Source organism: Chanodichthys erythropterus, chromosome 14 (assembly GCF_024489055.1).
Source record: "Chanodichthys erythropterus isolate Z2021 chromosome 14, ASM2448905v1, whole genome shotgun sequence".
Classification (NCBI taxonomy): Eukaryota; Metazoa; Chordata; class Actinopteri; order Cypriniformes; family Xenocyprididae; genus Chanodichthys; species Chanodichthys erythropterus.
Genome location: NC_090234.1, coordinates 4,212,320 through 4,239,775, shown reverse-complemented (window position 1 = coordinate 4,239,775; position 27,456 = coordinate 4,212,320). Strand labels below are relative to the sequence as shown.

Here is a 27,456-nt window from a genome sequence, read left to right as displayed (position 1 = left end):
TCATACCCTTCTAGGCAAAACCTCTCCATTAGCTGAAGGCACCACCACTGGCAAATCATTGGCACCTCCTCCTAAAAACACACACAAAAATAAAAAAAAAATTGACACATACGAGTATTTTGATGGCATACTTGTGTAAAAATCCAGCTTACCTCTGTAAATGTTAATGAGCACGAGGTACAGGTACTGAGAGCATACTGTGAAAAACAAATAAACACAGTAAGACTTTGATTTTATCATCTAACAGCTTTGACAAATTAAACATTCTTACTATCAGCATGTAGACAGCACAGGAAATCTCTGAATGCTGTTAAGGAAAAAACTGGAAAAGGAAAAGTGCATCCACATTTCATTTAAAAACAACTGCTAGCTTGTTTAAACATTTATACATACATACTTAAAGTACACATGAAATCAAAATCAACCCTTTGTTAGTGCATATTACTAGTCTTGTGGTGAACAATTAATCCGTGCAAGTTAAAACACAGAAAAAATTGTTTGTCGCGGTAATCTTTAATCAAAATCTGAAGTTACTCCCGGTCTGGAATGGCGTTCCTTCTCTGATGATATCAGTTTGACGGCTTGGGTTGAAAACGCGCAAACCACTCCCCTCCTACCGTTCGTCCGCTATGAGCAAGAGATGGAGAGGAGGAGCGCTGAAGTAAAACTCTGCCCTCTATTCAATATTCCGTTTCACTTGGATACATCACAACACTGGAGAAAAGTTGTTTGCAACTTCCGGTTCACATGGACTTTAAAGGGTTAGTTCACCCAAAAATGAAAATTCTGTCATTAATACTTTCTCATGTCATTCCAAACCCATAAGACTTTCGTTCATCTTCAGAACACAGCATCCGTAAGAGGTTTGTTTTCTCGTGCATCAATCAGGTTTTGTTTGTTTATGTTCACTGATCATTCTGTTTATGTTAATTTTATGATCTCTTTATGAACTTTTTGAAGCGTCAAAGTGTCACTGTCACTGTCGACAGCTGTCATTGGATGGACAGAAATCTCACAGATTTCATCAAAAAGATCTTTTGTGTTCCGAAGATGAACAAAAGTCTTACGGGTTTGGAACGACATGAGGGTGAGTAATTAATGACAAAATTTGGGTAAACTAACCTTTAAATTAGCTTTACAAAATTGTATCATTTAAAACATACCTCAAGGTCTCTTCCTGTTTTTTTCCATCCAGGATCCTGGGCCAATGAAGGCTGCAATGTGTCTGGCATTCCAAAGAAAACACAAAATACATATTGTGTAATTAAATGATCAGGTATGTAGCCTGAGAATGATGTTCCTTTTTGAAATCATAACAAAATAACATGCCTGGAACAAGCCCAGTAAATTAAATATCTTTAGTCTCAACCTAAACATGATTCTCTAAGTCTCATCTCTAAAATCATCAGGGCGAAGAGAATTAAGAAAAAAGTATCTCCCTCTTAGCCACCAACATAACCTGCAATGGGTATTTTGTTATTATCCATGAACTCACCAACCCTACCTGTTGAATTTGAAAATATTACAGCTAGAAAGATAATAAAAAGAAACTCAACACAGAGAAGATAGTGGTCAGCTTCACCCTGCTGCCTGCTCCAAGATGGAAATAGTATGACATCCTTGGACCTCACGTTTTCCTAATAGTATTTGGACAAAATAATATGCATTGAAAAGGAGTAAGGAGGAGGAATGTTCAGGTAGCTAGCTTGAAGCCAGTGGGGCTGTCGGTAAGAACAGGTCCAGTCTAGTCACTCAGGTTCACAAGTTTTTTTATTGCACATCCAAGGGTATTGTATATTATATATGAGCGTGTGAGCGTGTGGTTTCTACAAATTGAAACAGAAATACAGAGTTTTAGGTTTAAACAAATCAGTTACAAAGCAAGTACAAATCTTCCACAGTTATATAAACAAGAAATGAGGCTACTCACAATAAGTTAACTAAGCACATGCCTAAGCAGGAAAACAAACTTGAAATGCATACTTGGGGCAAACTTATGTCAAATCAAATCTCCAAGTATCAAAAACACTTACATTGTCAGTTACACACACGCAGGAAATCAAAGGGAGTAAAAGTCAGTCCCCTGCACAGAACAGCCACATACAACAGAATGGGAAGCTGTGGGCACAGGTGCAGCTAATAAAGCCTGAGGGGAGTCCTAATTGGCTTGATTGGTTGGGTGGAGCTTAGGGCTAATAGGGAAATTAGTATGCTAGAGGGGTGTGGCACTTATTTTGAGGCTGCAACAAAACTCCTCAACAGCCGCCCCCAAATTTGTACTGCAAATTTGACAACTCAGGGGGTATCAGGTAGGGCTGGGAGAGGGATAAGGTGGGCAACTGGTCTTGTGTATGTCCTGTCCTTGACTTGGACATCAGCAACCCTACAACGGCCATCTGTGCTGGGATGGAGGGAGGTGATTTTACCTACTGACCATTGGGATCGGGGAAGTTGAGGATCCAGAATTAGCACAACAGTGTTAGGTTGCAGGTTAGGATTGTCTGTGCGCCATTTCTGTCTGGACTGAAGAGAAGGGAGATAATTTCTGAAGAAATGGGCCCAAAAATGGTCAGAGAGGATTTGACTATGCCGCCATTGACGGCGACTGTACAGCTCAGAGTCTGGATAGGTTACCAGAGGAAGAGAAGCATCATGCCGCCCCATCAACAGCAAGTTAGGGGTCACAGGGTCAGGATCAGCAATGTCAGATGATACGTAGCCTAAGGGCTTAGAATTTAGAATGCCTTCAATTTCAATCATGACTGTGCGTAGTACCTCCTCACTGACAACTTGAGCACCTAGGGTGGTCTCCAGGGCAATTTTGATGGAGCGTATTTCACGCTCCCAGGTTCCACCAAAATGAGGTGCGTGTGGAGGATTGAATTTGAAGGAAATCCTTTGCTTGGCTAGAGCTGCCTGAAGGTCAGGGGTTAAGGAATGATAGGCATCTAGAAGCTCTTTCCTGCCTCCAATGAAGTTGGTACCTCTATCAGAGAGTAGTTCAAATGGTTTACCTCTGCGAGCAATAAAGCGCCTGAGTGCCATTAAGAAGGAATCCGTATTCATGTGACTGAGTAGATCAAGATGCACGCACCTAGTCGTTAGACATTTGAAAATTATTCCCCACCTTTTCTCAGCTCGTCTGCCTATCCTTACTGTGTAGGGCCCGAAGCAATCCATCCCAGTGGAAAAGAACGGAGGTTTGTGAAAGCGAAGGCAAACCAGAGGAAGATCTGTCATTTGGGGAATAATTGGATGGGCACGGAACTGTTGGCACTTAGGACATCTATGCTGATGTTTTCGGACTGCCTCACGGCCCCTAAGGATCCAGTACTGCCTCCTCAACTCAGCAAAAAGCCTTTCTCGACCAGGATGTTGTAGGTGGTCATCATAGCTCTTAATTATAAGTTTTGTGATAGGATGGGCAGGGTCCAAGACAACCGGATGAATGGCATCAGGAAGTAGATCACTACTCCGACGTAACCTTCCACCTACCCGGATGAGCCCTGATGCTGGGTCTAACTCTGGGGCAAGGGAGAGTAAACGGCTTGAAGGTAGAAGAGGCTTTTGGGTTTCAAGGCAGACTAAATCATCCTTGAAGGACTCCAATTGGGCTTGTCTTAGAATGGCTATCTTTGCATCATGGTAGTTCTCTGCTGATGGAGGTTTTGCCGCCCCATGAAGAGATGCAGCCATGTAGTCAAGGAGATTTTGGAAGGTAACAAATTGACTGGGGTCAGGGATGGAAGGGCCTGGACTGATGGACACAGAACCACAGAAACTGGGCTTACGCAGCTCTACGGGGTCATCAGATTGCTCTATAGCAGGGCTAGTTGGCCACAGTTCAAAGGACTGAGACAGGAAGGCAGGTCCTTGGTTCCACCTGCAGGGCCTGCCAAGATCAGACAGCAGCTTCCCTCTGGTTAGGTCATCCGCTGGGTTGTTCTGTGAATCAACATAACGCCACTCCTGGCCTTTATTGAGCTCCTGAATCTCAGCTATTCTGGTCCCAACAAAGACTTTATAACGGCAAGAGTCAGACGTGAGCCAATAGAGCACAGTGGTAGAGTCAGTCCACAGGATAGTCTTTCTGATGTGGAGGGTGAGCTCTGTCTGAAGGAGACTGAATAGCTGAGCTCCTGTGAGAGCAGCACATAATTCAAGTCGTGGAATTGATAGCCGTTTTTTGGGAGCAACGCGGGACCTCGCCATGAGGAAGGAAACATTCACTTGCTGCTGACCATCTTCCATGCACATGTAGGAAACTGCGCCATAGGATTGCTCTGATGCATCACAGAAGATGTGAAGGTCATAGGTGGTGGAGGAGGAGTCCACTGACTGAGGTGTGAGGCAGCGAGGAAAGGTGATGGTGGAGAGGTTAGGAAGTTCCTTTTCCCATGAAAGCCAGGCTTCTAAAATATCATGGGGGAGATTTGGGTCATCCCATTCTCGTGCCTTTCCCCATAAGTGCTGGACAATGATTTTGGCCCTTGTCGTGTAAGGGAGGATGTAGCCGAGGGGATCGTATTGGCTAGCCAGAACTCTGTAAATGTGTCGCATAGTTGGAGTGTTAGATTCAAGGGCTCTGTGTCTGTATCTGAGGGTGTCTGTATGGCAGTTCCAGAGGAGGCCTAGAGTAGACTCTGAGGGATCAAGGGAAGGATGGTGTGACAACCAGAGCTCGGTTTGTTCTGACCTGGCTTCAGGAGGAAGGTCACAGATGACTTGAGGATCATTACTGGCCCACTGTCTGATTTCAAAGCCACCACAGGAGAGGGTGGTGCGCAGACTGTGAAGGAGGTCTTTGGCTTCCTCTGGGCTGTGAAGACTTTGTAGACAGTTATCCACATAGAAGCAATTGTGTATGGAATGGTCAATACGCTTATCTGCCTGTGCATCTTTGATGATCCTTTGGAGGATGTAAATGGCACAGCAAGGGCTTGAGGTCGTGCCAAAGGGGAGAACTTGCCATTCATACACAGTTGGAGGAACTTTGCAGTCCAGGTCACGCCAGAGGAATCTAAGGAGAGGTTTATCCTGGGGTAACAGGCGCACCTGATGAAACATTGATTTGATGTCTCCACTGACTGCAGTCTTGTGCTGCCTAAAACGGAGCAGAACTCCAAGGAGGGAAGGCCCAAGGATTGGTCCAGAAAGCAACTGTGAGTTCAGGCACTGATTTTGATAGGAGAAGGAACAATCAAACACAATGCGGTCTTTACCATTGTGATGCACAATGTGATGGGGTATGTACCAGGACTCAGCGACATCTTCCACTTCAGATGAAGACAACTTCTTGACATACCCAGCATCAATTAGTTTCTGGATCTCTCTGGAATAGGTCTCTGCCTGTTGTGGGTTCCGAAAGAGTCGCTTTTCACAGCTGCGGAGACGGGACATAACTGCCTCCTTGGGGGCCTTCAGAGGGGGCCAGGGGTCCACACGGAGGAGAGGTGCTGCATAGCGTAGGATGCCATCAACAGGTGTTCGGATGGTTTGGGTCTCAAGCTGGTGCATTGCCTCGTGATCCTGTTTGGATCGAACCACAGCTTTCATGCTTCTTTGAGGTAATGCATCTAGCTGCCATAACTTCTGTACATTGTGGTGTATGTCATCAGGCGGGCATTTAAAGGAGATATAGTGAGAACAAGCAGAAGGAGAGCTAGCAAGATCTCTTGCAGGACCTTGCAGTGTCCAGCCGAGCAGAGTCTTGATTGCTACAGGGGCTCCAGGAGGGCCCAATTTCACTGGTTGTGTTGAGGTAATAAGGTGTGTTTGATCAGCCCCTAAGAGGAGTAGGGGTCTTACATTATTAAGCTGTTTGAGAGGAAGCTGACGGAGGTGAGAGTAGCGCCGCTGGAGGGATTTAACAGGGTGAGAATGTTCAGACAAGGACAGTTTGTCAGCAGTGAAAGCTTGACTGATGACATAGGATTTATTAGGATGTGCTTTAGGAATAAGGGTGAAGGACACAGTAGCTCCATTAAGAGTCTGGACATCCTGTCTCACAGTTCTCAGCTTTAGGCTCTCAGGTTTTCCTTCTAGCTGAAGTGTTTGAGCAGCAGGGCGCAGAAGGATTGTTCTTTCAGACCCATCATCCAGTATGGCATAAGTGTCTAAGGATCTGTCTCCATTGCGCAAGGTCACTTCAGCTACTTTCAGTAGTACTTTATTGCAATCACTAGGGTGGTCGAGATATAGATTCTGCACTTGCCTCTGGTTGATGTTGCAAAGGATGTGTAGGTGTTTCCCATTGCACTGGCTGCAGCGTCCTTTCAGGTCACATTGGTTTGCAAAGTGATCTCGTGCACATCGCCAACAACGTCTCTGTTCCTTGATAAAGTTAATTCTCTGGTCTTTGGCGAGTTGGAGAAAATCCCCACATTTACTGACATGATGTTCAGTAGAGTTACAGTAGGCGCACACTGGACAGCGTTCAGATGAGGCAGGGGGGAGAGGATGACTAACCTTAAGTGGGGCAACTTGGGCTTTAATGGAGGTCACAAGAGAGGAGGTTTTGGCACCATGGAGTATGGATGTACCTCTTAATGGTTGAGAAGTTGACGACTTCTGACGGAAAGGCTGACTGATAGGCTGAAGTGTTCTTTCTCTCCTAGGCTGACAGCGAGCTTCTTGTTGTAGCCAGTTGGAAAAATCCAGGAGGTTATAGGAAAGGGGGCCTGGTCTACTCAAACTCAAACATCTCTTAAACTGGCAGAACTGCTCATGGGGAAGCTTCTCTAAAAGCCGCTCAACATGTGAACCACAGGTAAGCTCAGAGAGGCCTTCAGGGCCCATGAACTGAAGGAGGCCCACTAATGCCTGAAGTCTGAGGGCAAATTGGTCTAAGCCTCTACCATCACCTGTTCGAATAACAGGCATCTCCATTATAGCTCGGAGCTCCTTCAAAACAAGCTGTCTAGGTTGACCATAACGCTCATCTAAGGCCCGTATAGCTTGAGTGTAAGGATCTGGGGCATAAACATAAGCCAGTGCAAGTCTCCTTGCCTGATCTACCTTTAGATGATCCAACAGGATGTGGTATTTGTATTGTTCTGATTCTCTTGGATCTAACAAGTTGGATAGGGCCATCTTTAGCATCAGGTACTGGCTTTCATCTTCCCTCATGAGATCAGGGAAAGAAGGACCTTCTACCCTCCTATAGTTTGACTGCTGGGGGCCAACAGGAGGAACTAGCTGGCTTAGAGGGGCAGCAGATATCAGGTGGTGGGGCTGCACATTGTATGCCGGCTGAGCAGGATGAGACATAACACCAGGTAAGGATTGACTTGGCAGGGTATAGGCTGGATACATGGAGTTATACATGGCTGGTGCTTGAGATGTGGCAGGAAACTGGCCACAGCCAGGAGGATGCATGAGCTGCATGGACTGTGGCACAGGTTGAGTAAGAGGGGCACGGCTTACAGGAGGAGGAGAAGGAAGCTGCTGCTGAGGTGGAATAGTAAGGAGCCTATGGTCATCTGTAGTTTGACGGGCTTGTGATGATACAACTGGTTGAAGATTAAGTCTTTCAGGGCGAGGAGATGCTGAGCGAGATTGCGAGGAGTGGGTGCTACTCCTACTCCCATGCATGCACTGCTGGATTAATCTGCCTTGATTTCTTATTTCTTCTATCAATTGCTGTAAGAGCACAGACTAGGTATCAGTGGTAGGAGCTATTGGAAGGGCACGTGGGTGTTCAGCCTCAGAGGTTGGCACTCTCTCAGATGGAATGGTTGAGTGGGGATGTGGAATATCCTCCTGAGTGTCTCCCTCCATGGGTAGTTCCGGCTCTTCTAGCTCTTCCCCAGACTCACCCTCTCTACGGGGTTGATAATGAGGACCAGTGCCAGACATATATGCAGGATAAGGAGGTTGTTGTTCTGGCGTTTCTGCTGTAGATAGGGACTGTGGATGATATTGCAGGATGAAATCATAATGTGCAGGGAGCTGGGCTTAGCGACGTGGGCGCTCATGTGGAGACAATGAGGGCAGGGAGTGACTAGACATATCCACTGATCATCAATGAGCTCCGGCTCGAAGGACCATGAAAAGGAGTAAGGAGGAGGAATGTTCAGGTAGCTAGCTTGAAGCCAGTGGGGCTGTTGGTAAGAACAGGTCCAGTCTAGTCACTCAGGTTCACAAGTTTTTTATTGCACATCCAAGGGTATTGTATATTATATATGAGCGTGTGAGCGTGTGGTTTCTACAAATTGAAACAGAAATACAGAGTTTTAGGTTTAAACAAATCAGTTACAAAGCAAGTACAAATCTTCCACAGTCATATAAACAAGAAATGAGGCTACCTACTCACAATAAGTTAACTAAGCACATGCCTAAGCAGGAAAACAAACTTGAAATGCATACTTGGGGCAAACTTATGTCAAATCAAATCTCCAAGTATCAAAAACACTTACATTGTCAGTTACACACACGCAGGAAATCAAAGGGAGTAAAAGTCAGTCCCCTGCACAGAACAGCCACATACAACAGAATGGGAAGCTGTGGGCACAGGTGCAGCTAATAAAGCCTGAGGGGAGTCCTAATTGGCTTGATTGGTTGGGTGGAGCTTAGGGCTAATAGGGAAATTAGTATGCTAGAGGGGTGTGGCACTTATTTTGAGGCTGCAACAAAACTCCTCAACATGCATGCATATACTTCTGTGCCTGTTCCCAATAGAGTTCTTTCTCAGTTGATGAGTATATGATAGCAAAAGAGAACTTACAGGCAAACAATGCACTGGGTCCACAACTTTGTCTTTCCAGGTGGGAACAACATAGAGGTCCACAATGTGAACATTTTTTCCCTTATGGAAAGAACATAAGTTATTAAACATGCATGCATCAAAATAAATACTTTTAAAAGAAGATATAATAGTATAAAGTACATGTCTTCGTTCAGCTTGCTTACTAGACAGAATGCTTACCAGTTCATCTTGAATAGGGCCAAAGTCCTTCTCCCACTTTTGCACCGGAACAAGCATATGGATGCCATTTAAATGTTGCAGTGGTGTAACAGTGGTCCTGGAGAAACTTCCCCAACTGGTCCATCTAATGGTAATTACAAACAAATATCCAATATTCCTGAATTTAGCATTTAATTGTAAACTGTTTCAATCAGAAATGATCAAACACTCTTACTTTTTAATCCGTAGTATGTCCTCAGTCTTGACACATTGACCCTCTGGCAAGTTGACCCTTTCACAATAGTAGCCACCCCTTTGGAAGAAATGTTGGCCACAGTATATGGTCCATGGTGCTGACTTGTAAATATGTCTCCTGTTCATTATTTCTTGGGGTCCCCTGAGAGCAGAACGTCATCACCGGCCTGAACTGAACATACTCGCACAAACTTACGTTTGCGATTTTGGAATGACTTCTGTTGCTGTTTCTGTGCTCTCTCTATGTTGCCAAGAACCTAAAAAAAGAACAGTACCCAAAAATGAAAACTTATTGAAAACAAATACAGAATTCTCGTCTCTTCTCTTGATGGGATTTTTTTTAAACCAACATATCAGTGGAGTCTCAGTCAGGCCAAGGTAGAATAAGGAACAATTAATTACAATCACTGGTCCTCCATCATCAGTTCTTTTCCTGGTGATGTTATCTACTGAAGCAAAGAATGCTAAAGTGATAATGACACTCTCAGCATGCACACACACAGTCCCAGAAACATTCTCCACATCTCTAAATAAATAATATATATATACATACAATGTAACAGTGACATAAGAGTTTAGAGTTACATATAAAGCAGAATCATAGCAAAGAACATGCATAGATCAGTCTATGCCTAGGTCTAATTCCGATAGTTATACACAACTTAATTTACCTTTATATCAAATACAAACCATTTCATTGAGAAGTTTCATCTTATTGACTCTGGTGTCAATGTCATCTTCTGGATAAGCAACTTCAAAATCATCTCCCATGGGACAGGCATTCATCATGACCTCAGGCAGACATGGGTGTCGATGGAAGAGGAGGAAGTAAGGACTGTATCTAGTGGAGTACTGATCACATAGGAAGCTTCCCATTAACTATCAAATTTGTATTATCAGGAAAAACTCCACCCTTGATATTACATATGTGACCTTCAGTGCACCTTCTCCACACTATTACCAGTTTACAAATATATCCCTGTAAAACCCAAATATAGAAAAAAAAGAGCAAAATTTTTTTGACCTCTCAGATATTGTTTTAGGAGGCCTCTGATGTAGAAATTAAAGATTTTTCACATTTTTTGCTTTTTAGTAAGTTTTTAGGGAAATGTTGTAATATTGCAACGTTGGGCCTAGTTAGGAGCAGAATTTCTGTATTTGTACTCACTTTGTCTGAACAGATACAGATCATTTAAGCATTTATTTGCAGTGTTTATTGCTTACTTAGCCCCATAACAGTATATCATTAGTAATAATCACACAACAATCATATTTTTTATGAATAAGCATTTATTAATAAAAATATTGAAAAAAATTCTTTTTCGTCTATCACTTTCAATGTGGTTTGAATGAAGTCTGTGTTTTGCAGTGATAGTCCCTAAGACTGTCCCTAAGTTCTTTTCATCTGAGAAGCACAGGTGAACATTGCACTTGTGTATTTGTGTATCCATTACTGTAGTGTCTGCAGCTGTCTTTACTGGGAAATGTGCAATCATGTCTTTGCATACATCCAGTGGATGGTGGTCTGATGACATCTTGGCATTCTGAAATGGAAAAAGTAAAAAAATTAATGAGTGAATAATACATATGGGGTCTTATATTGTAGTAGATAAGGGTGGTAGACCATGTGTCGAGGGTAGAGATCTAAGTATTATCCATCAAAGTATTATAATTTCAATGCAAATGCTAATCAAAATTCCACTACTACATTCAAACAATACTGTCTGGCTGGCCTATTATGCTTTCTACTTATCACAATAAAAGAACACATGCATCTCCCAGAGCACGTACAGGTTCATATTCAAGACCATTCACACCTGTCTCTGAACAATGCAACAGACATCCCCAACCAAAAACATTCAGAGCTCCTAATGCTATAAACTGTTACTTGGGCAACACTCAAAAAAAACAAAAACCTCAGGATCATTTAGAAGTTAAAAAACAAATAAACTACAAAGATACAAGGAGTTTCAGATAGTGCTCTAGATGATAGAGTTTCAAATTCCACATACAATTTAATCCTGTGTTTAATTATGGTCTAAACTAAACTAAGTACAAATTTAACAGAAAAGTGTAGGAGCACAGGCTATCTTGAATACCACTTTGGCCCAACGTTGTAGAATTACAAAATGGACTTAACAATCTCTAAATCAAATGTAATTAATGTTTTCCAAAATAACTAAATATACCTGTGTTCTAGACATTGTAATAAACACACACACACAAAAAAAAAAAAATGTAAGGAATTTTACTTACTTGAATCTTGACGACATCCAGTCATGCAAAAAAAAGGAGATGAGCTTGATACGAAGTTTGCAGGTAGAGTAAGTTCATGGCCAGATGACTGGACCTATAAACACTTATTCTATCCAATAGCATTGTGAGGACAAACAATAGAACCCATTAACTATGTAAATGTGGTCTTGAGAGAAAAAAACAAAAAAACATTTGCAAGCCTTTTTTTTTTTAAATTGTTGAAAGTGATGTTGTAATTCTGCAACAGTGGGCTTTACAGGGATATTGTTGGACAAGTAAACCATTACATTAATATCTAGATGCACTGTAGGCCAATACAGAAATTCTACTATATATATCCTAATTAAAGGACAGAGATGGGTGCTGGTGTAATAAATAACACTTTATTTCTGATCACACAATATCTGTCAATTAATACTGGGTTTTACTCCAAAACAGGACACATTAAAATGTCATAATGGAAGACACATGGGCAAGGCAATAATAACCCCCATACATGTTCAAATAAAACCCCACTACACACAATACTTCACATATTCATAGTCAAACCAGAAACTGTTCAATCTCCTTCCACGTGATACACTGCAAACAGCACAATATGATGAAAATCATGATGGAAATTATTGCACACTGCCCAATGATACTAAAAAGGGAGAGAACCAAACAAGTATAATATTAAATGCAATAAAAACCAACCAAAAAACAAACAAACAAGCAAACAATACAATACAAAAATACATGCACCAAAAAAAAAAAAAAAAAAAAAGAGGAAAAATACAATACAGACGAAATAAAATAAAAAACAGTCTCTTTCCCCGAGTCTCACAACGTGCCCTGCTGGACACTAAGTCTGATTAACCAAGAATAAACAAAATCAGTACATCAAAGACATGGAGGTAAAAGAAAACAGTGGGTGACAAACTCCCCTACAAAGCAATAAAACAATCATGAGATCAAATCACTTACAAATATTTACTATTTGCAAGAAAATTCATACCTGTAACATGGATGAGGACTGCCCCCTGTATCCTTCATAGGTTGTGTGCAATCTCACACCACTTTACTGTTATACAGAAGCAACAAGTCAAAATACAAAAAGAAATCACAATAATTTAAGAACATCTCATGTAGTATAAAACTCTATATACCTGTATCGATTCATTTAGGGTCAAACATCCCCAAAATGGCCAACTACCAGACACACATACTGGTCACATCAAACAAGTGAATAAAACAAAAGTGAATTGTTTCAATAAACAATTAGTGTCTCCCAGTCACAATAGAAGGCTTCAAACAATGGTGCGTCTGCAAATAATTAACCAAAACAGTTTTTAAAAACACCACTTATAATCTCATGTTCACAACACAACACTTTCAGCATAAAACATTCAAATTTACCTCATTTTCATTCCCCTATGCTGTTGAAACATGTCACAGTAATAGCTCGCTCAATTGGCTCATCGCCCTCTAACTTACGTAACTTTATATAGACGGCAGACCTTGAGTCACGTTTGCTAACGCCACCCACCTGACCTAATTTCCCATTTACCACACATGAATACATTAATTCAGTTATACCATTGACAACTAACCATAGCATCACAGATATAATAAGCGTGTTAAGACAACCTGCTTTGCAGTGTTGATTCCATGTACCACAGCAGGAAGGTGGAGGTCCCAGGCATTGTGGTTGTCATTCACATACTTCCTGAGAGTATGCTTGATATTCTGATTGGTTCTTTCATCCTGTACATATCAATGCATTTATAAAGTTGATAAATAACCATAAGACAACAATAGATCTTACTGGACAGATATCCAAAGAGTTATCTGTCCATTGGTCTGGGGATGGTAAGCACTGGAGACAGCATGTTTGATTTTCAGCATGCTGAAAATGCTGTTGTTGAGCGAATAAAGTCTGGTTTCACATTGGTGTTACGCTACCCGCCCCAGCACTTCTCTATTTAATGCTGAATTTCAATGTTCCTGTGTAGGTCTGCTTAGGTCAGCAGTTCTGCTCTTTATCTTATCTTATCTTATTATTATCTAACACCAGTTAGAACAAAGCAGAAGGTGATGTGTGAACATACGGTGTGACATACAATGTGAAAGGATTTTTTTTAAAACATCCCATCAATTTATCAATTTTTTTATACGTTATAATCTCAATAAAAAAACATTTATGCTTTATTTTTATTTTTTTATTACATATGGAAACATACATATATAAACATAAGATACAAATACAGAGCTATACCACACACTTTACTACTGTATAGCGAGGGTGTGAATGTGTCAGTAAAGGGCCTCGTCTGCAGACACGTGTTTTATGTGTTACAGGCGTTCCCTCTTGTAAAAATACCACACATCTTCTTCCCAAACTTAACACTCATACCCTTAAACAGAATTTTGTACATACAGTATATTTATAAGTACTTGTTAAAGTAAAAATGAACATAAAACAGTCAAGATTCAAATTATTCCAGTTCATCTCTAGTTACTTGTTGAAACAAGTTCTTGCTGTGTAGGTGTAGGTCAACTACTGTATGAAAACATGATTTGTCCATATTAATGAAGTATATGGACAACGTCATATATGCATCTAAACACAAGACAAGAATGTGATATTTTTTAATGGCTGTTAGGACAGACGTCTGCTGCTTCTTACAGACTGCCATGTGTAACTGCATGTGTTCAGTGTCCAAGAAGAGATGTTCAATAACTTTGTGTCGCTCATGGGATTAAATATAAGAAGTCATTTCCTAGTTCAGTCCATTCAAATGACAGACATGTCTTCAACTTCATCCGCTTTTCTTTTATTTTTAAAACTATTTTATAAAGTCTTGTTGTTATATGAAGGTCACATTAAAACTTTATTGGAAACTTTCTACTATGCCTCCTTTATTTTGTTTTAAAGATTTTCAGTATTGATTGTTTTAATCTGAAAATATAAACAAACATCATAAATGCTATTCAATTTTTTTTAAAGTAAGTGAAATATAGTAAACAAACATTTTCTAAGTTTATTGTATGCAAATATTTTTGCATTATTTTTTTTTTACATTAATTAAACCACCCCTCAGTGTCATAACTTCCCCCAGATGAACAATTTAATCCCTAAAATTCTTATTAAAAGTTTACTTGTTTACCAAAAAGAAAAATGTTAAGATGAAAAATGAAATGATGTGATCTCTTATGAAATGAAGTCATATCAGTAGCTGAATGTACAGTAGCTTCTTTAGGTCTGTCCGACATGTACATGCTCATTGTATCAACACAGGAAAAAACGTTGTTGCTTGGTTGACTCTATCATTTACACTTGATAATATCATTTGTAATAAGTCTCATTCTTTTCTAAAAACTAGAAAACAATGGAAATGACTTTCTTCCAACATTTAATAATATTTAATGGCTTATGAAAAGAGAGAGAGAGAAAAGGAAATTAAAATAATTTATATTCCATGGACTTGCTTTATCACTTTTAGTTGCAACAGTAAAGTCAGTCATGTGGTCTCAACTAAGGAAAGGCAGCAAAAGTTCTGTTTTCAATGAAGAAATCTTCTGTAATTTATTTGTACTTTAGTGCATTTTTGTGTTGTGTTGTCCATATACTTGATTAATAAAGACAAAGCATATTTTTATACGTGATAGACCTAAACTATGAACTGGAATAATCTGGATTTGAATTTTGTCTGTTGTATGTTCTTACAGAGAGTTTGAAATCTTTACTTCAAGTAGTTTACAAATATATGTATAAAACTCTGTTTATGAGTGTGTGTGTAAAGCCGGGTGCACAGTGTGCGATCTATAACAGTCCTTTAGGGTGGTTGCTTGTCAGACTGTACGAACATGATCCTCATGTCACACTGTGGGATCTCAGCTGTCATTAATGTCAGATTGTACGTCAGTCAAGACACGTTAAAAACGGACGCGCATATGAAAACTTGTCTGGAGTTTTACATCATCAACTAATACACGTTCAGTGTATTACACACGGGACATCTCTCGTTAATTTTGAACACGGCTTGTCTTGAAAAACTAAGACAATTTGACGTTTGTTGTAGGAGAAGTCACACTACAGGACTGTGTGCCAGATCTTCTGACACTGCCAGAATTTCGTCAGAGGTAAAATTTGATCACAGCGGTCATTAATCAGCTGTCTGTGAACATGTCAAACTAGCGATCAAACACTACAAATTTTAAAAAGCAAGAACTTTTTTCACACAGGGCCATGTGGGTTTGGATTTTGTTTTCCCTTCATAATAAAAACCTTCATTTAAAAACTGCATGTTGTGTTTACTTGTGTTATCTTTGATTCATAATTATTTAAATTTGTTTGATGATCTGAAACATTAAAGTGTGACAAACATGCAAAAAAAGAAAAAAATCAGGAAGGGGGCAAACACTTTTTTTTCACACCACTGTATACATGCATCTAAACACAAGACAAAAAAAAAAAAAAAAAACACTTAAGTACAAATAAATAGTTTTTACTGTCAATAACGTCTGTTTTTTGTTGTTTTTTCACCACCACAGTGATGCCTTCTGAAAGCAAAAGCTCAAAAGCAGAAGTTTTGCAACCCACTTGAAGAAACAACTTCTAACAATCTCACATTTAAATCCAGCAGACTGAATTTGTCTGATTATGGGTTTGGATTTTGTTTTCCCATCATAATAAAAACCTTCATTTAAAAACTGCATGTTGTGTTTACTTGTGTTATCTTTGATTCATATTTAAATTTCTTTGATGATCTGAAACATTAAAGTGTGACAAACATGCAAAAAAATAAAATCAGAAAAAGCACTTTTTCACACCACTGTGTGTGTGTGTGTGTGTGTGTATATATATATATATATATATATACACACACACACACACACACACACATTAGAATAGTACACAAACATCAATGTTAGCAATTTCACCATTTTTCTTTTTCATTTTTTTTTTTTCAAAGCTTAGTTTAAAGTATTGAATGCTAATGTAAGAACTAATACCTATGGTTACTCTGCTCTCATGCATAATTAACAGGTTTTTTTGTTTGTGTGTTTCTTCTTGTTGTTTTTATATGATATTACCATAAACACTGTATTCCATATGTAACTAAAGGGTGTTAATTGGCATAAACACTCGCAAAGAGCACTTCATTTTAAATCACTAAAACTCTGTCACTCGTCTCAGTTCATTGCAATCTCACAAAGTTCCGTTATAATCAATGAAGCTGTCTACACTGCACAAATGAATCTCTTATTTACATCGTGTCTACACTTTGCTTGTTAAGAGGATTCGTGAGCGTGCAGAACAAAAACTCCAAAAACTTAATTCAACCACGTTTCGAGCGGTGAGTGGATTCTGACTAAATGAAACACCTCTGCACTCAAGAGATCAACAAACATGTCTGTGATCAGCTACATTATGATCAGCTTTTGTTTGAGGGCACACCCTCTAGCACCCCGTAGAACCGGGCCCCGTCTCTCATGCGGCACCCCTCTGTCATTTTGTCAACCACCTGTCACCTATGCCACGAACCGGCCCTATGTTACAGATAGACAGGTAATAGACACACCCAAAGTATATTTAAAAATATAGGCTGTTACTCTAAAAGCTAAAAAAAGAGATTTATTTAAAAAAAAAAAAAAAAAGAAAAAGAAAAAAAAAAGGGTCCTCAAGTCAAAAGTCAGACTGGAGTCAAGCCATGTAACTCAAGTTCCCAAACTCACAAAAGAAAGAGGTTGACTTTGGTTACCCATGCAGCCATTATCTAATTCACTTCTGTCTGTTGCTGTATGTACAGAACAGTTAGAGAGTCACACTTTTGGTCAGTCTCTAAGCAATTATCAATCCCCACTTATTATACACTCTTTACATATACACTACTTCTTCCTCCTCTTCCTTTGTTTGTGAGGGCGAGGCAGTGGCACTAAGCTTACTGCCTCTGTATATGTGCTGTAGCATCTTCAGCTGCCACTAGGTGCTCTGCAGCATCTCCGGCCGTCTCAACAAAGGCTGCAGCAAGAGGGTTCTCTCGACAATCAAGAAAATCGACTAGCTCCCCAAATGTCAAGTGATGCAGGCCCATTGAACCCCAGGCCCTCTGCAGCTCCACTGAACTCCACAGCAAACTCCCTTAGGTCAGTCTCCTCTTGACGGAGGGAGCTCAGAATCTTAAATTGGAGCATGTGGGGGTTGGAGGGTTGGAGACAGTGGAGGCTGGTGGACGGTGCAAGCCCTTCTTCCCCTGAGTCCTCATAATGGCTGGTTCGTTCTGTCGGGTTTTGGTTGATGGATGAGAGCAAGGACTCAATTGCAGGAAAAAAGGCTTTCATTAATAATAAAAAATAAAACAAAACACAACAAAAACTATGTGGGGAAAAAAAGACTTGACATTGACTTGACTTGGCTTGGCTAGGCTAGGCTAGGCTAGGGGGAACCACACAAAAGGGGAAATATATGACAACAAACCAGCACAGGACTGAGGGCTGTTTCATAAAAGATGCTAAGAAAAGCGAGGATTAAACTCCAAAACCTGACTTGAATTAACCTAACAAATGAGATTGGGCTAAAACGGTTTCATAAAAGGTAATTGAAGTTCACGCAGTCCTGCTAATTCGATCCAGGTTCACCTAGTCAAGATAATTTTGCGTGCACGCTTTTCTTAAGCAGCCCTAGAGGTCGATAATGGATCAAATCGATCCACCATAGGAAACGGCATACATTTTGTGCTATTTTATGCGTTTGAGACATGGTGTTTTCCTCAGTGCATAACTTACTTTTCACAAGTTTATTCTCCATCTGTAAATGTTAGAAAGTAATGCAAATATTTCCATTTTGCGGCTAAACTTCACAGTGAATGCGCGCTAAACAGACAGAACGCAATAGAAGCGCAATAATTCTAAAATATACATTTCGCTAAAATATTTGATGTTGGACATTAAATGTGCCTTATGTACAGTTTCAAACCTACAAGTAAGTGTATTTTTATGATAGTAACTGTAAATGGACTATTGTAATGGGGTAAATCAATATACTTTGGGCCAATTACTGAGTTTAGATTCATCCTACCAATTAAAATTTAGTCTGTGCATATTTATTTGAATTTTTAATTTTATGATTTTAATTTCTGCTCTTCTAATAATAAAGGTACTACAGCTGCCAAACAAAACCAGAGAGAAAGGTATTCATATCTAATTAAATATTGGGTAGGCCTACAAAACATTTAGCCAGTAAGAAAAGAAAACCTGTAGGTTTTATATATATATATATATATATATATATATATATATATATATATATATATATATATATATATATAATTCAGGTTGATTGGGACACTTTTTGCTATTGAAATGACTGGGAAAAAGTGTCCCAATCAACCTGAATTATATATATATATATATATATATATAATATATATATATATAAAGACCAGAGTATAGATTAAATATGGGCCTTGACTACAGTGGGTTGTTCCAGTGTGGACAACAACCATGCATGTCACTTCTGCAGGCTGCATCTTACTCTGTCACTCTTTTCATAGCTTTTGCTGTCTCTGAAACACTCACTTGGTATTTCTCCTGCTCTTTGTCTAGCAAAAAAATCACTCATCACTTAATGAAAGCTTACAAATGAAGGCCTGATTGTTTCAGGGGCCTTGTCACAGGTTTATTGATTTTGAATTTCTGTGTTACTTTTGCTATATTTTCACACTTAAAACAATGATTTGGTAATCCTCTTGTACTCTTTTGTGCTAAGTCTCTGACAGTTCTCTCCCAAGTGCTTCCATTGTTGTCAGTATTAAGTCTGAGAATGATTCAGTGGGCTATATAACACTTAATTTTTAAGAAATTACTTCTCTTTAAATGTTTTGTTTCTCATCATACTTACCTTTTAATAAAAAAAATGCCTTAAACTTACACCAATATATATATTTTTTTATTTAGCACTATTTAGTAAAGGTGTGTATTTTATTTATATATATATATATATGTTAATAAACTCAAATAATTGTATGTGAGAGAGTCAGCTGTAATATCATTGCGTTCCTATTGGTCAGTGTTAGAGAAGCTCAGCTTAGCCTGACAGTTAGCCTGCTCCAGACCAGCAGGCTAGTTTCCCAGCATAAGTTGCCAGAGTAACTGAGTTCGAATTAATTTAAGTTTGTTTTATGAAACAGAATTCGCTGACAACAAGTCTGACTAAGTAAAATAAGCCTGGCTTGTTTTCTAATCTTGTTTTATGAAACAGCCCTCTGCAAACACAAGGAGAATAAATAGGAGAGCAAACAAGGCAGGTAACGAGGGAGGACAGGTGGGGCAAATCAACCAATAATCAGGTAACAAGATGGGCGGGGTTAGACAATCAACAGGAGAGCACATGGCACAAAGAAACACATGACAAGCCATGTGCTCACACCAAAAATAAAAAAACACAAGCACAAAACGAGACATGAATACGCAGCTAATGAGAGAACCCATAAGTCACCTGTTCACACAAAACAAGACAACATGAGAGCACACAGCCCGTGAAACAGTTCAAAACAAACTGCGTGCTACACAAAACATGATAACACAAGAGCGCCTGGCCAATAAAAACCGACCAGGTGCTTCACAAAACACGAGACAAGAATGCACGGCAAGTGAAAGAACACTCAACCGTGCGTTCACAATAAAGACAGGACAGGGAACCAGACACGCCATGCCATGCTCCCAACATGAAACAAGGCACGCAGACAAGAGAGCGCATGGCTCGAGAACACTCAAGACCGTACGCTCACACAAAGACACGACAAAAAGGGAGTGTCAGAGCTCTGTCACAAAACCAAGAAATAAACTAGACAGAAGTGACAGAACCCTGACACACACTTCATAATAAAAACCTTCATTTAAAAACTGCATGTTGTGTTTACTTGTGTTAACTTTGATTCATATTTAAATTTGTTTGATGATCTGAAACATTAAAGTGTGACAAACATGCAAAAAAAAAAAAAAAAATCAGGAAGGGGGCAAACACTTTTTCAGTTTTTACTGTAAATAACTTCTGTTTTTTTGTTGTTTTTTTCACCACCACAGTGATGCCTTCTGAAAGCAAAAGCTCAAAAGCAGAAGTTCAGAGCATTGCAACTCACTTAAAGAAACAACTTCTAACAATCTCACATTTAAATCCAGCAGACTGAATTTGTCTGATTCTGGCAATATGAACATTCAACATGGAGAAGAGATGAATATCTGTACTAATGTGGATCCTACAAACAGTTCTGATGTCAGGACAGAAACCAAGAACTCTGACACCAGGAGACACCAGACACCGCAGCACACAGGTACTGAGACTCTTCATTATAACACACACATTTGTGTCATATGAGCAATTAGCAATTATCTTCATATGTGTGGTGTTCAGGAAGTGATACTGTGAGAAACAGAAGCTCCAGAGCATCTTCAGTGTGTTTGGTGCTGCTGTGTGTTCTTCTGCTGACTGCAGTCCTAGTGCTGCGTGTCTACAATCACATCAATTCAAAGAGCACAAACTGCTCTGAAGAGACACATCAGCTACTAACCAAGATCACCAACCTCACAGAAGAGAGAGATCAGCAACAAACCAGGAATACCAATGAGAAAGACCAGCTACAAATCAAAATCACCAACCTCACAAAAGAGAGAGATGAGCTTCTAACCAAAAATACCGACCTCACAAAAGAGAGAGACCAGCAACAAACCAGGAATACAAACCTTAGAAATGAGAAAGACCAGCTACAAATCAAGATCACCAGCCTCACAAAAGAGAGAGATAGATTATCATCAACTAACCTTGACCTGATTAAACACAGAGACCAGTTGAATAAGGAGAAAAATGAACTGTCAAAAAGTCTTCGACAAATGGGTAAAGATGAAGTACATTAAAACTAAACTACTAAGTTTTTTACAGGATACATTACTAATTATTTAGGTGAAACAGATTAAAATAAATTTGTAGATCAGTGGGAATAAACTGCATAATCCTGAACTGGTTGTGTTTACAGATGAATGGATTTACTATAAATCCAGTCTTTACTTCATTTCCACTGAAGAGAAGAGCTGGATTGAGAGCAGAAGATACTGTACAGAGAGAGGAGCAGATCTGATCATCATAAACAACAGTGAAGAGCAAGTGAGTAAACGTCTCGGTTATGTATATAACCTTAGTTCCCTGAATAGGGAACGAGACGCTGCGTTGCCGCTATGGGAACGCCTCTGCGTGATGTTGTCGTGAAGCACGTATGCAATCTGTCCAATCAGGAGACGGTACGTCATAGGCGGGTGACGTCACTGACCAGGAACCATAAAGCCGCCCCAAACGCACTCACATTCAGCTTCTGAAAAGGTCTGAAGCAAGTCGCTTACGGGCATGCAGGGAGTATGGCTAGTCAGTGCAGCGTCTCGTTCCCTATTCAGGGAACTAAGGTTATATACATAACCGAGACGTTCCCTTTCAAGGGAACTCGCGCTGCGTTGCCGCTATGGGAACGAGAATACCAACTTAATAATGGTAACCTAAATAATAAAAAAGTTAAATATTATTTCAAAAAGCATTAGTTTTTTATTTCCACACAAAGACGCGTCATAGACAAAGTCCCATTATTACTTTGATATAGACTGCTTTGCGCTTTGAGAGGGATGTGGGACACGAGGGATGTGAGACCATTTCTCTTTAATAATATCTTCGTTATCTCCTGCTGTTACAAACAACTGACACTTGTTGTAAAAGGTGTGAAGAGCGAGTTTTATCCTCCGCAGGGGCAAGACATTCAGGCTATTTGATTTAGCACTGCCAGAGAAAACGAAAGTAAAAATCACTGGTGTGTGAAACGCGCTATACAAATAAACTTGACGCGCCTTATAAAGTCTAATAACAAGCACAAACTCTGTTAAATAGAAATTGACGTGCAAGCAAAAAGGTTTCTGTCCTACGGTGTTTCTAGAATGCGAATAGCCTATAATAGGCCTAAATGCGAACGAAAGAAACGTTAAAATCCCCTTTGTGAGTGAAGATTTGGGAGAAGAAACAGACGTTCAGTGGAATAACTAATGGAATATTGTTAAATTCTCTGATAATCAGGTGACCAGATCGCGATTCGGAAAACAGAATAGGAAGCTTAAATGTATGGACTCACGTACCTCTCTCATTCGGCATTAAACAAAATGTTTCCATGGCTGCGAAGTCACATTTAATTACTAACCTATTATTTCTTCTGTAAAGCTTCACTCGTGTCATATTCACGTAAATACTGGCACAGCCCTATCAGTGGGTACCGAATATACCCGGATTCTCGGTACTACCGGTACTACAGAAATGCTGGTATCGTCACATTTTCAAAATTTCAGTACCGACTTGGTACCGAAGTACCGGTACTTTTGACAACACTACTCTCGTGCGTACTGCAGGTCTGAGCCTCAAGGTGCCACGAAGGAAACGTACTACATGTGGGTGTCTCCCCAGAGATACTCCACTGAAAGGAGCGTGGTAAGCAGCTAAGGCCGCCACATACACCTTTAGCGTGGAGGGGGATAACCCTGAAGAAAACCTTTCTTGCAGGAAGTCCAGTACTGCACTGACCGGGCAGTTAACTGGGTCCCACTGGTGATCTTCGCACCAAGAAGTGAATAATCTCCACTTTAGTGCATATAGTTTCCTCGTGGAGGGAGCTCTGGACTGGAGTATGGTCTCAACAACCTCAGTTGAGAGACCTGAATCTATAAGCTGTGCCCCCTCAGGGGCCATGCTCACAGCATCCACGACTCCGGGCGGGGGTGCAGTATCAGACCGCCCGCTTGAGAGAGAAGGTCCCTCCTGATCGGAATCTCCATTGGAGACCCGTCGAGAAGGGACATCAGGTCCGAGAACCACACTCGGGCCGGCCAGAACGGGGCTATCAGCAACAAATGAGCCCCTTCTCTGCGCACTCTCTCCAGAACTCCCGGCAGCAGAACGATCGGGGGAAATGCATACAACGGTAGCCTCGGCCATGGCTGTACCATAGCATCCAGCCCAAGAGGTGCTGGGTTTGACATTGAGAACCACAGTGGACAGTGAGTCGTCTCTCGAGACGCAAACAGATCCACTTGGGCTTCGCCGTAGTTCTCCCATAAGAGCTTCACCACCTCGGGGTGAAGTCTCCATTCCCCAGGCCTCGGCCCCTGCCTCGACAGGATGTCTGCTCCCACATTCAGGTACCCCGGGATGTAAACTGCTCTGAGGGATAGCAGTTTCCCTTGGGACCACAAGAGAATCTGATTCGCCAACTTGTAAAGTGGGCGTGATCTCAAACCCCCTTGATGATTTAAGTACGAAATCACTGCTGTGTTGTCTGACCTGACTAACACATGTTGATTTCTGAGGTCTGGGAGGAAGTATTTCAATGCTAGAAATACCGTCATCAACTCCAGGCAATTTATGTGCCACGAATGGTGATGGTCCTGCCACAGCCCCTGAGCCGAGCAACCACTCATGATCGCCCCCCAGCCCGTGAGGGACGCATCCGTTGTCAGGGTGACCCGACGAATGATAGCTCCCAACACAGGTCCCTGGGACAGAAACCAAAGTTTCTTCCATATTCCTAGAGCACGTAAGCATCGCCGCGTGACTCTGATCATACAAAATGAGTTCCCCCTCGGTGAGAACCCCTTGGTTTTGAGCCACCACTGTAACGGTCTCATGTTCAGCAGGCCGAATGGAATCACATTGGATGCTGCTGCCATGAGACCCAGCACTTTCTGAAACTGTTTTACAGTGAGTGATTGGCCTAACTTTATGTGCGAGACAGTTGATAGGATTGATGTTATGCGAACCGGAGATAGACGGGCCCGCATAATCACCGAATCCCATACCACGCCCAGATAAGTGGTTCTCTGAGCTGAGCTGAGCACACTTTTCTTCGCGTTTAGTCTCAACCCCAACCTTCTCATGTGTGCAAGAACAACATCTCGATGTTGAACTGCCATCTGCTCTGATTGAGCTAAAATCAACCAATCGTCGATGTAGTTGAGAATGCGGATGCCCTGCATACGCAAGGGCGCCAGAGCCGCATCTACACACTTTGTGAAGGTTCGGGGTGACAACGCTAGGCCGAAGGGAAGAACCCTGTATTGGTAAGCTTCGCCCCTGAAAGCAAACCTTAGAAACTTCCTGTGTTGCGGAAGGATTGATACATGAAAGTATGTGTCCTTTATATCTATCGTGACAAACCAGTCCTTGGACCTGATTTGTGACACGATATGATTCACTGTCAGCATTTTGAACTTGAGTTTTGCCACTGCTTTGTTCAACTGACGTAGATATAAAATTGGACGCAATCCCCCGTCTTTCTTTGGCACAATGAAATAGCGGCTGTAAAATCCAGACTCCCTGCTGGGAGGAGGAACCCTTTCTATAGCCTCCTTTCGCAAGAGAGTCTCTACCTCTTGTGCCAATACCAGAGCCTGCTCTGAATCCACCACTGTGGGTAGAACGCCATTGAACTGAGGCGGGTGTGTGCGAAACTGAATCGCATACCCCTTTTCTATTGTGTGCAGGACCCACCGAGATACTTTTGACAGATTTTTCCACTCTGACAAAAAATCTACTAAGGGTACCAGTCTCTCGAGACTGGCCTCTGGTAAAACATGAGCAGCCAGTGCAGTGCCCTGAAGCGGTACCCCGGCAGGGAACAACTGAACTGACTGCAGAGGAAGTGCGCCACCCTCGGGTGACACGCGAGGAACTACTGCGCCCCGGTGTGATAGCGGGGTTAGCAGAGTGCCTCCCTGAGGGCACTGAAGACTCACGGGCACCGATGGAAGAGGTGAACGCCGTTTGTCTCCAGAGGGGACCACCCTCAGGATCCTGACTCTCCTGGCATCAGGACTTTTTCGCCGAAGCCCTCTTGGCATCAATGAAAGCCCTCAGATCTGTCTTGCCCCTGGAGGGCTTCGGCTGAGAGCGTCGCTCCGCCTCCCAACTCCTCGGAGGATTTGGCCGTCTCCTTAGTGGCCCGGAAAGCTAAATCTGCCGACTGCCGGAGCTCGTTGATGAATTCCGCCCCCACCTCATCACTGTTACCCAAGTCTCTCAGCAGGTCTGCTTGATACGCCTAGAGAATAGCCATCGTATGCAAGCATGCCGCAGCTTGACGTGCTGCCGAGTACGCTTTGCGTCGGGGCTTTTAGGGACGATGCCGCTTGAGGAGAGAGATGGCTCGCAAGCGTCTCTTCAGCTCTTGGCATCGCCCCATACCCGTGCTTCCTCATCCCCAGAACATTGCTGTACATGGATGTTTGGGGTGTGAAGACACGGGAAGATACTGGTCTTTTCCATGATCTCGACACCTCGGTGTGGAGATCAGGAAAGAACGGTAGTGCCCAACGTGGAGGTTGAGCAGATCTTGACGGTAGAAACAGTCTCCTCAAAGACGGCACGGCGGGAGCGCAGCATCCGCATAGGAAACTGCTCGCAGTGCTCACAAGTAGCTTCCTCGAGAGCTGCCTGGGTATGCTGCACTCCCAAACAAACAACACAAAGGTCGTGTGAATCCCCAGCCATAATAAAACGCGTACAGGGGTGAACACACTTCCTAAACTGCTGCTGTTCGCTCGCCATAATATATCAGTGATATATAGACAGACAACAATTAATAAGACAGACAAGATCACACGTAGCGCTTGCTGAAGACACAGAAGCTCAATGTGAGTGCATTTTGGGCAGCTTTATGGTTCCTGGTCAGTGACGTCACCCGCCTATGACGTACCGTCTCCTGATTGGACAGATTGCATACGTGCTTCACGACGACATCACGCAGAGGCATTCCCATAGCGGCAACGCAGCGCGAGTTCCCTTGAAAGGGAACTAATGTTCTAACTGGATGAGAGTTTATTGAAAGAAAATTGTTAATTCTCTTTAAGACCTAAATGTGTTACTGTTTAATTTTCTCAGGGTTTTGTTAAGAAAATATCTGCTGATGTTAAAGTCTGGATTGGTCTGACTGACAGAGATGTGGAGGGCAGATGGGAATGGGTTGATTCCAGCACACCGACCTCTAGGTGAGAAATCACTGAGTTGAACTGATTATTGTCTAATAAATGATTATCAACACAAGTATCGTATCACACAGAAAGTAAATGCTTATCTTTAATTTCAGGTTCTGGGCGTCTGGAGAGCCCAATAGTTATGATGGTAACGAAGAAGATTGTGCTGTAAATTATGGGCCAGGATGGGCTGATTTTCCATGTAATCGTCCTATGAAATGGATCTGTGAGAAGGTCATTTTAAAATAAGTGAATTGCAGTGAAATATATGAATTGCAGATTTATGTCAAAAAATACATAAAGGTATTTTTGAATGGCTGTTAGGACAGACGTCTGCTGCTTCTTGCAGACTGCCATGTGTAACTACATGTGTTCAGTGTTCAAGAAGAGATGTTCAATAACTTTGTGTCACTCATGGGATTAGAAATAAGAAGTAATTTCCTAGTTCAGTCCATTCAAATGACAGAAATGTCTTCATCCTTCATCAAACTTCATCCAGTTTTCTTTTATTTTTAAAACTCTTTTATAAAGTCTTGTTGTTATATGAAGGTCACATTAAAACTTTCCTGGAAACTTTCTACTATGACTTCATTATTTTCTTTTAAAGATTTTCAGCCTTTACAGTATTGATTGGTTTAATCTGAAAATATAAACAAACATCATAAATGCTATTACATTTTTTTTAAAACTAAGTGAAATATCCCACATGGAAAAAACCTATATAAACATATATGTTTTAATATAGGTTTTGATATAGGTTTTTAATATATGTGACATATATAAAATTGGCCGTTTTCCTATATTATATGTACATATAATATATATATATATATATATATATATACACATATGTACACATATATATACACATATATATACACATATGTACATATATATACACATATGTACACATATATACACATTAGGGCTGGGCGATATATTGCATGCGATCCTCACGTGCATTTCGTCAGTAAAGCCGGTTCCCTGATTACCTCTAAATCGCCATC

General features: G+C 41.1%; 1 protein-coding gene and 1 pseudogene across 1 annotated transcript; one reads left to right on the top strand and one right to left on the bottom strand.

Annotated features, from left to right (window-relative positions):
• Positions 1-17,496, bottom strand: LOC137036172 (uncharacterized; annotated as a pseudogene).
• A 3,113-nt stretch (positions 17,497-20,609) lies between these two features.
• Positions 20,610-27,015, top strand: LOC137036171 (CD209 antigen-like protein B). The gene is made up of 5 exons (XM_067410210.1): positions 20,610-20,733; positions 20,814-21,293; positions 21,433-21,560; positions 26,358-26,464; positions 26,563-27,015. The coding sequence occupies exons 1-5, from the start codon at positions 20,610-20,612 to the stop codon at positions 26,696-26,698; spliced, it is 975 nt and encodes a 324-aa protein (XP_067266311.1). The 3' UTR covers positions 26,699-27,015.
• The last annotated feature ends 441 nt before the right edge of the window (positions 27,016-27,456 follow it).

Bases quoted from the DNA above. Each gene is read 5' to 3' on its own strand.
- LOC137036171 (XM_067410210.1), top strand. From the start codon at position 20,610: ATGAACATTCAACATGGAGAAGAGATGAATATCTGTACTAATGTGGAT. The intron at 21,561-26,357 runs GTGAGTAAACGT...TAATTTTCTCAG, and splicing joins TAAACAACAGTGAAGAGCAA to GGTTTTGTTAAGAAAATATC. The intron at 26,465-26,562 runs GTGAGAAATCAC...CTTTAATTTCAG, and splicing joins TCCAGCACACCGACCTCTAG to GTTCTGGGCGTCTGGAGAGC.